Source organism: Egretta garzetta, unplaced genomic scaffold, assembly GCF_000687185.1.
Source record: "Egretta garzetta isolate BGI_Z169 unplaced genomic scaffold, ASM68718v1 scaffold120, whole genome shotgun sequence".
Lineage (NCBI taxonomy): Eukaryota > Metazoa > Chordata > Aves > Pelecaniformes > Ardeidae > Egretta > Egretta garzetta.
The window spans coordinates 304,330-318,047 of NW_009258270.1; the positions used below are offsets into that span (position 1 = coordinate 304,330).

At 56.5% G+C, this 13,718-nt stretch overlaps 1 protein-coding gene across 1 annotated transcript in view; it reads right to left on the minus strand.

The window, feature by feature from the left end:
• MSI2 (musashi RNA binding protein 2) overlaps window positions 1-13,718 on the minus strand; it is a 254,277-nt gene that overhangs the window by 6,100 nt on the left and 234,459 nt on the right. Inside the window, exon 5 of the mRNA XM_035889498.1 lies at window positions 5,535-5,649. Within this exon, the coding sequence (XP_035745391.1) occupies window positions 5,535-5,649 (115 nt within the window). The remainder of the gene's footprint in view (window positions 1-5,534; window positions 5,650-13,718) is intronic.

Here is a 13,718-nt window from a genome sequence, read left to right on the forward strand (position 1 = left end):
CGCGGTGCAGGACGCCATCTATTCCACTGCCCTGCTCTGGGATGCTCTGGGGGCCGGGGATGCTCCCGCCCCGGTGCGTCCGCCTCCGAACCCGAGGCAGCGTGCAGCAGCAGTGCCCGGCCAAACCGATGGAGCTGCCTGGGGGGCTCTCGCCTGCATCGCCAGCGCTCAACGCTCTCTAGGTCAGGCAGATGAAATCATAAATTTATAATACAACATTACTTCAATTTTCCTCTTCATTTACTGCTGCAGTGCCCAGCTCGGCTCTAACGAGTCAAAGCCCGATCCACGCAGGGGAAATTGCCTGGCTGAATATCAATAGCGCATTAACACCATGCCCATGTGGATGCTTCATCAAGCCAAATTATGGCCAAGCTGACCTACCACCATTTCCATTAGATGCCATTCTCATCCTGCATTGGGCACCGAACAGTTTACTCGCTTCAGCAGTCCTGTGGAATGATCAATCCAATCATCCCTTGTCACTAAACCAAAAATCCAAGTTTGCCCGGATTAGCTCCTCCAAAGCGAGACCCTCTTGCCCGTGGAAGCACAACTCAAACCAACAACCAAAACTGCTTTCACACCACCACCTTCCACCCAGCCCCCATCAACGCCAGCAGGTCCGATGCACCCACGGATGCACCCACTGGGTGCAGGGACGGCCTCCCAGGGGCACTGCAAGCATTTTACGAAATCCGGGCCAACTGCCCCACCTTCCACGCTGCACAGGGGAATGGTGGCCCTGGAAACCGAGCAGCTTGCCATGGCGCAGGCACAAGGTCACTGGAGACGTGAGCCCAGCTCCTGGCTCCTCCTCTGTCCCACCAGCACCTCCAGAGGGAGAAATGGCTCCAACCGCTGAACCAGGCTCTGGAAATGTCTTCTCATTTTTAAATTTGGTGATCCACGATGGACAAAGCTCATGGTTCAAACGTGGGAACACGGCGCTTTGGGGCCTGGGGACCTCTGCTTTCAAAATGAATTCAAATGTTCCAGTAAATGCAAGAAAATAATTATTGTCTCCCAACATTGCTCAGAGCAAGGAATGCCAGGTCCTTTGCAAGGGAAGGCATGGTCCTTCTGCCAAAGCATAGCCCCACGCTGCAGTAAAAATGCTGAGGGTCTTCCTCAAAAGAAACGTGCCGTGACCTTGGCATGAGCACTTGTGGCACCAGGGAATACAGACACGTGGGTGGTCACGTCCTAGGGAGCAGCTATGGAGGGGAAACGCATCGGCCGTGGAAGTTTCTCCCTTGGTCCAGCAAAGCCGGCCTGTCTCCTCCTTCAAGGGAACCCAAGGGCTAAGCTAAAGCCGTCCGCGGCCACGTCCCTCGGTGCTGGCTGCTGTAGGAGCCCGGTGGGATGCGGGAAGTCGTGCCAGCCTCCCAGGAAGTCCATGCTAACGAAGGGCTCCCCTTCCCACCTCCTGCCTGAGAGGCAGCTGCTGCTCTATTAAACCAAGTCTGATGGAAAAAGGGAATGACTTTCTTTGAAGGGCACAGGCTTTGTATGCATGAGTTCAGCCTACCTCGACTGAACGGGTGCAGTAATGCAGAGCCCCGCGCTGCCTTCTGCGGCGATAGAAGCAGCCTGGGAAGAGGCTTTCTGAAATCTGCTCTTCAGATCAGCCATCGTTTTGGCAGTCGGGGGGGGGGGGGGGGGGGTTGTGGGGGCCGGGGGGCAGAGGATTTTGCAAGTTAAAAAGAGCCCAGCTTTAATATTAAACACCAGCAAGTCTAAGATGCCCGTGGCCAGGAGAAACAAGCAGTCACCTCCAGAGCCGGGCATCACCGCCGGGACCTCTGTGACGGCCGCTGCGATGGCCCAGTCGCACAGAGCTGCTTCGGATGGGGGGGCGGACAGAGACGACCTGCTATTAATGTTGCTCCTCGGTTGCTTTCTTCTTGTCTCTCTTTTTTTCTCTTTTTTTCCCCCCACGTTTTCACCTGCCCAGAGAGCAAAAAGCCATGGGGCAATGCAGTGACAGCCACACGCCCTTGGGTGGTGGGACTCATGGTTTGCACAGCAGTTCCAGGTGACAGAGGGGTGGCTTCTGGGCTCAGGGCGAGCTCCTTGGCTGCCGTGCTGATCCCATTCAGCTGCAGATGCGAGAGTTGCCTGCTGGGGGGGGGACACACACACGGTGCCTGTCCACGAGCACCCACGGGGCTGGGGAGCTGCTCCTCCTGCTGGGTGGGCTGCCAGGGAGGGAGAGATCCCTGGAACCGAACCCCCTCCAGCCCCCTCCTGAGGCAGGGCGGCCGATTCACGTTCCTGCTCTCCCCCGAGAGCGCGTGCGTGCCCCCAGCGGGCCGAGCCCGAGGCAGCCCAGAAGCAGTCCTGGCAAAAGGCTCAGCCTGCCCGCGCTCTCCGAGTCAGAAATTCCTTTCAGAAGAACACTTTAATTTTGTTCCAATCAACCAAATCATCACAGAAGCGGCTGCCTACGCACCTTTAGACCCCGGCTGCTGCAGGCTCCTTGGGGAGGCTGTGATTAATGAAAAAGACCAACTTCCTTAATAGCTTTGGAGGGAGTCGCTCTCCGCTCTTTCCTTTGGGTTGTCTGGTGCGTTCGTTCCTCTGATTCCCTCCTCTGCCCATGAACAGCATCTGGAGAAGGTGACCTTGAGCAAGGGCTTCTGGAAACAGGTATACAAATCCTTCCAGAGCAGCCCCAGCCACTGTGTTTCAGCCCGGGTAGGCATCGGAAGGGAGGAACGGGGGTAGGGCTGGCACCGGCCTCCTGGGATCACAGCAAAACGCTCGGCCCCTGCAGGTGCTGACTCCGGCGGGACGTTACTTCGTGCACCGCGTCGTTTGATGGGTTAATTATCACAGAATCCCAGCATGGCAAGGGTTGGAAGGGCCCTCGGGAGCTCACCCAGCGCCACCCCCCTGCCCAAGCAGGCTCACCCAGAGCAGGGGGCACAGGACAGCGGCCAGGCGGGGGTTGAAGGTCTCCAGAGAAGGAGACTCCACAGCCCCCCTGGGCAGCCTGGGCCAGGGCTCGGGCACCCTCACAGTCAACAAGTTCTTCCTCCCGTTCAACTGGAACCTCTTCTGCTTCAGGTTGTGCCCATGGCCCCTTGTCCTGGTGCTGGGCACCACTGGGAAGAGTCTGGCTCTGTCCCCGTGACCCCCACCCTTGAGATATTTGTAGGTGTTGATCGGATCCCCTCTCAGCCTTCTCTTCTCCAGGCTGAACAAGCCCAGCTCCCTCAGCCTTTCCTCGTAGGGGAGATGCTGCAGTCCCCCCCTCATCCTTGTTGCTCTCCTCTGGCCTCTTTCCAGGAGTTCCTCATCTTTCTTGAACCGGGGACCCAGAACTGGACACCCCTCGCCCTGCGGGGACGGGGCCCCACCGCCACGCAGCTGTCGGTGTGTGGGAAGGGGAGATTTGGGCTCCCCGCCGAGCTGCTGCCCATCACCCCCCTTGAAGCCAACTCTCAGAGGCAGCCTTTGAAAACGGGGCTTTATAATGGCCGGCCAGCCAGCCTTGCTCTCCCACGTCGCAATTTCCTTGTTTAGCACTTAATTATTTAACACGGTGCCACTGTAGTAAGCAGGAACTTGGGAGATGAAAAAGCCAGCTAGAGCAGATAATGAAGCATCTGGCCTTCAACACAAATCAATCATTAATTCTGAGCGAGTCACCCTGATTTGGAATCTAATAAGAGCACGTTGCCAGCGCGGCTGGGGCAGAGCCGGCTGGGGCAGCCCGAGCCACCCCGCCGTGGCAGGGCAGGGATTTGCCGACAGGCAGACGCAGATCCGCTCGCGGAGGGCTTCTTCCCTTTCTTCTTACAGCTTGAAATCATCTTTTTTTTTCCAGAGAGGCAGCCCCGGTGGGAATGACTCACGCCAACCCGAGGGATGGATTTTCCCTTCAGGTCACTGGGGTGGACCACAGCTCCATTCCATCCTGGCCTGGCGGCGAGGAGAAGGGTTGAGGCAACGCTGCCGGTGGTGAGGGATCTGCTGCCAGCAGAGGGATCTGCCCCGAGCTTTTTGCCCACCCGGGGTTGAGCTGGGCTCTCTCCTCCAGGCAGGACTGGCCAGCACCACCCCAAACCTCAGGCACCGCAAGCGGAAAAGAAAGAGAAGCAACAGGAATAAAGGACGTAGGCTCGAGCACGCTGGGAACATAACAGGTAACGAAATCACAGTCTGACTAGAAGAAGATAAATATTTTACCCATAAAATGTAATTTCCAAACACTACGGAGCAGGGTGGCGGTGGAGTGTGGGGACAGAAAAATAGATGATCAGCTGAAATAACCAAATTACACATCCCAGAAATGGATCGCTCCAGCCACACGAACAGAAGTACTATTAATTCAGAGATAAAGCAAACATGGCAGGGAAGTTTTCCCTATCAAATCAAGCGGTGCCTGAAGTCAGGCATCTCAGCGCAACAGCCCCGTTACCGGGGGGTAATCGAGTCCCCCGACCCCACGCCCGCTCCTGGAGCCTCGGCGTCCTCCAGCATCTCCGGCAGCCCGTGGGCCGGCTCGGCAGAGCTCAGGACAACCGAGCACCAGCTTTCAAGGCTGGTTTTTGTGCTCAGCTTCTGGGATCATCTCAGCCCAGGACAGCAGATTCAAAGCATCCCGGCGAGGCCACGCACCAGGGACGCTAGCCCAGGGAAGGCTCCTCTCTGCCTGGGAACACCTCCAGGTGCCCTCGCGTTCATGCGGGCTTTGGGGACACAGCAGGTGACAACCGAGGGCAAGCCCAATGATATAAAGGGAGCAGAAAGTTGAAAATAAATGGGGTTTTACAAAAACAATGGATTAGCAGCATTTGGGCTCAGTAAACCTGAGGACAGAGTATCAAGAGGTTGTCACATTATATAGAAAGAAGAACCATCTCGGCAGAAACAAATGAGAACCAATTATAACTAAATAGACCTCATGCACAAATAGAATTTTGCCATTAAATATCATTTATCCCATTTAATTAGTATTTTCTGGACACAATACTCTGGACTAAAATACCGTTCCATCTCCTTGAAACTTGTAATTATTGTTGTGACCTATACTGTTACGCAGCTCCCTGCTTTCTCCATCTCGCACGCCAGTTAAGAACCGGCAAGATTTTCAATTATCTATGCTGAACTGTCAAAGGTACCTTTAAAAGAAGGGGGATAATGTGTGACTCAATTCCTCTAAAAAAGGGGGAGAGATCATTTTTAGTCAGAACGAACACACTGCATCTTTCATCATTCTATTTTTGCGAGTAAGAGTAAAACAGGCTATTTAAAACATCCATTTAAATGCAAATTTTTATATGAATCAGTGGCCTGCAAGAGCAGTGAGTATGGCTGGGAAAGAGGATGGAGGGGGGGGGGGGGGGGGGGAGTTAATAATTTACCACAGTCAGGATTATTTTCCCCACTCCACCCCTGCTGAAGTTTCAGACTCGCACCCAGTGCAGGGATTTGCTCACCCCTACGGCTTAAGCATTCGGAAATCGGGGAGACAACACGGGAGCTGCTGGCTCCGGGAGAGGTGTGGTGGCTACGGCACTTACCCAACATTCCCATCCCTAGCATAAAAGCGTCCATGGTATACGGTAATCCACGTGCCCTTCCTCTCGTCCCTGGTGGAAACATCACTTCTTTAGGTTGTGCTTTCTTACATTCTACCTATTGAGCAGAAACATGTACAAATGAGATGCAAATGAATGCCATGTAAATGTCAAATGCAGAACTGATCTACTTAAGGGGGGAGTTTTATTTTTAGCATTTGCCTCCCCACACCGCCTCCCCCTCTAAGGTGAACTTTAAGAACAGCGTAAACGGATTTCAAAGAGCAAACGCTTATGTCTCTTTAAACACCCATAGCAATCCCCCCTCCCCTAAAGATGACAGAAATGCTGATTTTCGGAAGTCGCCGTGTTCCTGCAAGGAAAACCGGGGCTGCGTTCGCTCTCAACGACACTCGTGGGCGTGGGATGAATGGAGGGAGGTCTCCAGCACAGCTCTATTGCAATCGATAACAGAAAACGACTCTCGGTGATCAGTACAAAAAGCTCCTTTTAAAATAGGAATAAAGAATCAATATTTCTACCCAGCAAAAAATTTCTGCAAACCTATTAATGAACGACCTGCATTCTTTCCCTTCCAGTTACTCCTGCTGCCTTCTGAAGTTGCTGAACGCCGCTCGCACCACGCGCCGAGTCCCCGCCACCACCTCCTGAGAGGCGGCGACCCAACCCAGCCGGCAGCAGGACCCCCAGGACCCCCCACCCCACAGCCGGGTGCTGGTTCTCAGCCTCTTTTGGGATGCGAAAAGGGAGAAATAAAGTGCTTTTCCATGTTCTCCAGCCCCAGCACTGCTGACTCGCCCCCCCCCCCCGCCAGCAGACTGCCCCTGTGCTCCCTTGGCACAGGTGCTGGTCATGCTGGTAAGCTGGTTTGGAGCTAACCAGAGTTATCCCAGCCCATTTCATAGAATCACAGACTGTTTTGGGTGGGAAGGGACCCCCAGAGGTCACCCAGCCCAACTCCCCCGCAGGAGCAGGGACACCTTGAACCACATCAGGTTGCTCACAGCCCCGGCCAACCTGGCCTGGAATGGTCCCAGGGATGGGGCCTCCACCCCCTCTCTGGGCAACCCCTGCCAGGGTTTCACCACCCTCACTGGAAAGAATTTCTTCCTTAGATCCAGTCTAAACCTCCCCTGCTTCAGTTTAAAGCCATCCCCCCTTGTCCTGTCCCAGCTGGCCCTGCTAAAAAGCTTGTCCCCCCCTTTCCTCTGGGCCCCCTTGAAGCCCTGACCGGCCGCACTCAGCTCTGCCCGCAGCCTTCTCTTCTCCAGGCTGAACACCCCCAACTCTCCCAGCCTGGCCTCACAGCAGAGGGGCTCCAGCCCTCGGAGCATTTTAGTAGCCCCTCGGATCATTTTAGTAGCCCTCCCCTGGCCCCGCTCCAACAGGTCCATGTCCTCCTTGTGCTGAGGGCTCCCGAGCTGACGCAGGGCTCCAGGGGAGGTCTCATACCTGGACTACTGCGTCCAGCTCTGCAGCTCTACACCTTAGTCCGTGCTCTGAGCAACAGGCAAGCGTGCAGACACGCAGGGTGCGGGTGAGCCCCAAGGCACCGCCTGCCCCCCCTGGACGGTTTGCACGAGGAGCATGGCTGGTCTCAGGGTAAGGGTCTCGGGCTGAAGCCAGAGGGTTGAGCGTTACACCTCTAACTTTGTTCTTCAACCAGTTCCTCGTCCTCTTTGCACCTTTACACTCCCCCCAACCCTTGCCCGGCCAGACCAGAGTGGGAGCAGAGGCACCACAACTCGGGGCCGTGCTCCGGGCAGCCATGGTAGCATGGCCACGTGCAGCCCCGCCGCCCCCAGCGCCCCCGTCCTGGCCGTGGCACCGCCAGCGAGGCGGGCAGGGGCTCGGGAACGGGGCTGCTCGTCGTGCAGGACCAGGAGGGTCGGCTCCCAGTGGGGCCGCGTCTCCCGCATCACCTCCGCCTCTCGCAGAAGCAAAGGCGGGCGCGCAAAGCGGGGGACGCAGGGTAGCACGGCCGCGTCTCGGTGCCTAACAGCCCCATCAGTGACTGCGTGTTCATTGCCTTACGAGACCCCCCCGCCTGTTCCTAGGCAACCCGACCAGGGAAAATTTCAGGTTTATACAATTTTCATTTAGGTAACATAAAGGTTAACTGACCGTAATGGGAGTATTTGAAACAAAACCACCTACTCCTCCCCTTTCTGCTGCAAACCTCCGCAGACCGGATTTACTTTGCTTGCGACGCTTCCCGAAGCTCCAGTGCTCAGACGCTGCCAACGCTGCCAAAACACGCAGTTCTCGAGGACAAGCTCGCCTGACCCAGGGAAGTTTGGAGCAAAATTCTCCTGGAGTTCACCTTTTGCTACTTTTCTGCTGAGAAGTGTTTGGGTCCTTGCAGGAGGCAGCGGGAGAAGGGCAGAGGGGGAGCAGGGATGGCTGGGGCGGGGAGGCACAGCCCGGACACCGCTGCGCGACGGGAACAGGGAAAACGGGCCGGGAGGAGCCAGAGGCATTTGGGGTGCTCTGGGCATCCCAAAAGTCAGGCGCAGCCACAACAGGGCCAGCGATTTCCACTGTCTCCTCTTCAGGGCTGTTGGGGCAGCAAGTCCTCCGGGGGAGGAACACCCCAGTGATGGCCCTGGTGAGGGCCAGCGTGTCCCCGAGCCAGGGCCACCAACCTCTTCCCCATGTCCCCCGCACGCACGCTCAAACACGCCCGTGCACACGCAGGCTCCCACAGGCACGCGACGGTGCAGGCACACCACCGAGCGCGCGATGGAGAGCCCCACGGTGCCCCACAGTACGCCCGGCGCCCAGTGGGGACGAAGCCTTCAGAGCTTCCCAGGCAGGCTTAAGCCTTGATGGTGGGTTCCAGCCTAACTGGGCTGTGCACCCCCCTGAAACTGTGGTGCCCCAGAACGCCCCGCAGCCCAAAGCCGGCAGCCTCCCCCCTCCGTCAGCGCCCCCGAAAGCCCAGGGACGCTGAGCTCCAAATGCCGGGCACCGGTGGCAGCCCCCGCACGCCACCCCGGCAGCTCAGCACCATCCTCTCCAACTGTCCTTTGCTTATTTTTAACCTGAGGGGCATTTAAGGGGTGCCTACCGATCCCATCTCTCCAGCCAAATGAGGGGGGTGAGCACCAGAAGAGTGTCATTTCATCTCGCAACCGCAGGGTTTTTTTTTTTGGGTTCGCCACCACTCCAAATGTCGCGGCGGCATTGGTTACACCTTGCAGCTGCTTCTGCTGCAAACAGTCAGGATGATAAAAACAATCTAGCCCGGCTCGACGGACAATTAACAGGAAAATGAAGTTTGGATTAGCACCGTTAGAAACAATAACCCAGTAATTAGCTTTTGCAGCCACCAAACAGCCTACCGCTGCTCTCTGAAAGACCAGCGTAATTTATGATTTTCACAGCACACGAGGATATAAAGGGAACGGCAGTGAGCTGCAAAGGAGTTTTAACTGGGATTTAAAAAGGAAGAAAAAGTCACCAGTAGGGAAGAAAAATAATTCCTAAGCCTTTGTAAACAAATATACCCCATACTGAAGGCAAAAATATTCTCTGTTATCCAGCAGAGGCTCCTTCCCCCGGGAGGGAGGACACGCGATAGAGCCCCGGCCCGGCTCTCCATCCCTCGGAAGCGGAAGCACGCCCCGGGTGGGTTTTTCCACTCCCCCCGTCAGCAACGTCCGGCCTTGAGGGGCTCTGCAGAAGGTGCCCATGCACCATCCCGTTGGGAAACGGGGAAAATGCAGCAACTGGAGGCCAGGCACCATGTTAGTGGACCAGTGGTGGGCTTGGATGGTGCCCCTTCACCAACAGAGCCAGCAGAAGAGGAAAAAAAAAGGCCAGGCTGCTCTTCTGCAACAAGCCAGCCCACTCCTCCATGGGGAAGGGGATGGAGATGGCCATGACCATCCCGTTGGCCATGACCATCCCGCTGGCCATGACTATCCTGCTGGCCATGACCATCCCACAGCCATGGGTACCGTGAAGGTAAAACCCTGGAGGCAGCAGGGATGTCACGTGCGTGCTGGCAAAGCGGGATGTGTAACGGGGCTTCTCCAAGAGGGAACGGATCTGGATTTAAGAGTCAGAGCTCAGCTCTGTACCAAATCACCCCCAAGAGCCCACCCCACGTGGGTACTTTGTGCATAAATCTGGATCTTGCACAAGCTTTCAGTTCAGCATTTCTGTGCATCTTAATAATTTCCAGATTTGTTTCCACCTCCCCTGTAGGAGGGATGTGCTTCACTTTCACCAGCCTAACAAAGAAAGTTTTAACTCTAAGGCTAAAAAAAAAAAAAAAGGCAGGGAAACTAAAATTCACTATTTTTGTTTAGTCTAGTTTGGAGAATTAACATTACACTGGGGTACTCTTGGGTCACGCTGAGCAGTCAGAGCCACTGGAACCCAGGACAACCGAGATGGGGAGTGAAAAGCCTCTTATACCCAGTGCAACAACAGGGGCTGTCAGCCCCCCGCACCAGGACGCCCCAAAGCCCCTGGCTAACGGCTTTCCAGGGAAACCAGGGCTATGTTGAGGAAAGCAGAATGTGCAGAATTCATTCACAATGCACAGAAAACCATTTTACCACCCAAAGACAAGGCGACTTTGTCTGGCCAGCAACGTGCCATTCCCAGGTAGTTGAGACCCGATTACCGTGGGGACGCCGTGTCACGGCAAGCCAAGGCTACCGCTCCTCTAACAGAGAGATCTGTATTTGCCCGGTCCTGGCACAAAGGCAGGGCTACGCCAGGCAACAGAAGAGAAGTTATAAGGTGGGGTGGGGGACAAGGGGGTCAGAAGCTGCTCAGCGCGTCCTTGGACCGTAAGAGGAGAATTGGGAAGCTACGGGAGAGCAGAGAAGCCTGCTGGAGTTTCTTGTAATTCATCAGTTCAGTTTGTCCCCAAAGCACCTGGTACCATCCAGGGTCGGGCAGCTCCTTCTTGTCCTGGGCGGGCTGGAGCACCCAGCCCCCCCAGCGAGCCCGGCGTCGCTGCACAGCTCCCGACCTACGTCATCTAAAGCACACTGAAGACAACGCTACAGGAATGCATCTGACCTGCAAGTGGTCTGCAGTGTCCTTCAGCTGACAGGTGGGGCTTCCAAAGCCACCGCACCTTCAGCCTCTGCCTCGCATCACCCATGTGGGACACCTTGAGCACCCGCCTGCCCAGCACAGGGTCCTATGGCCCTCACGCCCGCAATGAGCCCTCTGCAGAGAACCTGGCACCACAACCATTGGCCTCTTCGCACGACGGTTCACAGCAGTGCCCATCTCCCACAACGTCAGGCTCCAGCTCTACAAGCCGGTAGCAATCCTGTAGTAGGAACCAAGGAGCAGCGATGCTCTCCTGTGACTTGCTGACAACCAGACTCCAGCACACTTTTAGCCTCGGTGCCTGTATACTCCGTTCATGATGACAGGCCCTTTTGGTAGGTCCTACAGATGTGTCAAACCAAGGGACAACCCTAGCTCCAAAGAGTTTCCCAGGGATTGCAGTAGGGTCCTTGAACTGGAGCTGTTGCATTTAATTTCTGGCTACTGGAGGCTGGTTCTTAACTCTCTGGTTACTTGTGTTGACTGTAAAACAAGGGTTAATGCCCCCATGGTGGGCTGGGAGGCGTGAGGGAAGGGCAAGGTGTGATGAGCTCACGTGCTTCGCAGATTTGGGACAGAAGCATCAAAACACGCTCACTAAAACAAATTCCTCCCAAGGGAGAAGGGTGATCTCTGGACCCAGATTAAGCACATGCCCACAAGAAAATCTTTCATGTCCTATAACTTTCCCCTCTGTCCCTGACGTGCCCGCTGGGCAAGCCAATGGCACGTCTCATTGTCAGCCCTACAGCCGCTCCTGGACCCAGAGGCTTCACATGCAGAGATGGCTGGGGCACTTGGTCCAGCCTCCCCGAAGACATCTGCTCCATCACTACCTACCTACCACAGCCCCAAACGCCTGCAGCCCGGGGTCGTGCCTGCGGCAGCCGAGCAGCCCAACAGGCATCACCCCTGCACTATGCTCGCCGTGTCCCCTCCCGTGCCCCCGCCACCAGTAAGGCACCAACCGGAGAGGCAGCAGGATCATGCGCGGGGCCCGGCACCACATCTGGGGGCTGACCTCTGCCTTCCACGGCGGCCGGCTGGCAAAGGACCCAGCGGCTTCCCAAAACACCTGAGCAAGGCTGGAGGTGGCCTGCGGGCTGCGCGCTGTGTCTCTCTGCTCCTGGCTACTGCAGGGACCTCGGGCACCGGTGGCCTCGCGCGCCCTCCTGCCTTCTGCACATGGTGCAGAGCTTGTCTTCCCAGGGACGGAGGAGCCTTAGGCTGCAAAGTATTTGGATGAAACCCCAAAGGCAAGTGGTGGGTGACACACGTGTCTAAAACCTCGCCACGCAGCCAAGGCTGCTGGTCCGGGAGAAGCCTCAGCAGTGCTGACATATTTAAAAAGCCCACCACAAAAACCCCCCCAAAACCGACAAAACCCCCCCACGACAGAGAGGAACAGCCATGGGTGCCGTGCAGCGCCAACACCGATTTCAGAACGGCCTAACAGCTTTGCCAGCTGCTCCGGAGCCTGACGGGAGATCCTTCGGGTGCAAAGCGCCCGGGCCAGGCTCGGCTCATCCCACCGCACGCTGGCGCTTGTCCCCCCCGTACCTGGGACATGAACAACTCTATCACAGTGGGACCCAGGGGAAAATACGTTACCCCCTCACACTTCTTTTCCAGCTTTTTGCACCCCCTTGGAAAACCAGGTTTCTCTTTGCAAAGCAGCTTGCTTGTGCCAGAGGAACGATATTCCGGGGATAGCTTGTTTGGGTTTTATTTGTCCCCCTCCCCGCAATGTCTGGAGAGCATCTTCGGCCTCCCACGTAAATTCCCAATTCCATTTATTAAATACCTCACTGGCATTTTCTTTTTGCTTTCACACTGCTCGTTTAATATTACATTTGACATTCTAAGCTTTACGGATGGCAACAGAAGCAGAATGGGTAGGCTAAAAATAGCCTGCTGGGGAGACGGGCGGCTAGAAATAGGCTCGCGAACAACAGCAGCCCCGCTACCCTTCGCTTGCCCCCGCGTTTTGGGAAATGACGGCATTTGGGAGATGAGAAGGAGCGAGCTCAGGGCGAGCCGGTGCCCGCGGAGCCACGGATGCCCCAGCCGAGCAGCCCGGGGATGGGGACAGGCGTGGGGACGGGGCATCCCTGTGCCAGCTCACCGAGCGGCTGCAAAAAGCATCAGCTGGAGCTGGGGCTGCCAGACCCCGTCCCCTTGGCAGCTCTAGGGGGACGTGCCAAAACCGAAGCAGGACGTGGGCAGCCTCTGAGGGTGCCCGCCAGCCCCAGCCAGCTGCGTGTCACCTCCGGCCGTCTGCCCCGGCTCCCTGGCACGCGCGCGTGCACAACCTGGCACGGGTTGGTAATTAATCTGCAGACACATCAGCGACACGATGAGTCAGTCCCGAGACAGGATCATGCCTCATCTCCTCCCTTACGGGCTGCTTTTAAAATTAGTGCTGCAGAAGAAGTGACAAGAAGAGAACACTCAAAGCATGGCGGCACCTGCGTCGTGCACCAAGCAGGCACAGAGAGCTGGGAAGAAGATCTTTTAATTATCCGTGACAACGGAACACCAACAGCCTACGCTGTTTCTTTTGCTCTTTGTGATCTTCCTCGAGTGTTTTCGCCCTGTCCCGTCCTCCGCCTTCCCTGCACTGTTGCTCCTTTCATCTCGGAAGGAATCCTCCCACCAACCCTCCTCCCCTAGCGGGGGTCTGCACGGGGCTGGGGGAGGCTGTTACAGCGCAGGTCCCGCTAGGAAGCTTCAGATAACTGGCTCTGCCCCGCTGCTGGGCACCGGTTTTGCTGGGACACGCCACCACCCTGCTGCTCCTTCCAGCCCACATCCAGCACCTCCGCAGGGCGATACCGGCAGCGCCGATCTGCATCGGGCAAAGGCTGAGCTCTGCTCTAGAGAAAATAGAATCATAGAATATTTTGGGTGGGAAGGGACCTCTAGAGGTCACCCAGCCCAACCCCCCCGCAGGAGCAGGGACACCTTGAACCACATCAGGTTGCTCACAGCCCCGGCCAACCTGGCCTGGAATGGTCCCAGGGATGGGGCCTCCACCACCTCTCTGGGCAACCCCTGCCAGGGTTTCACCACCCTCACAGGAAAGAA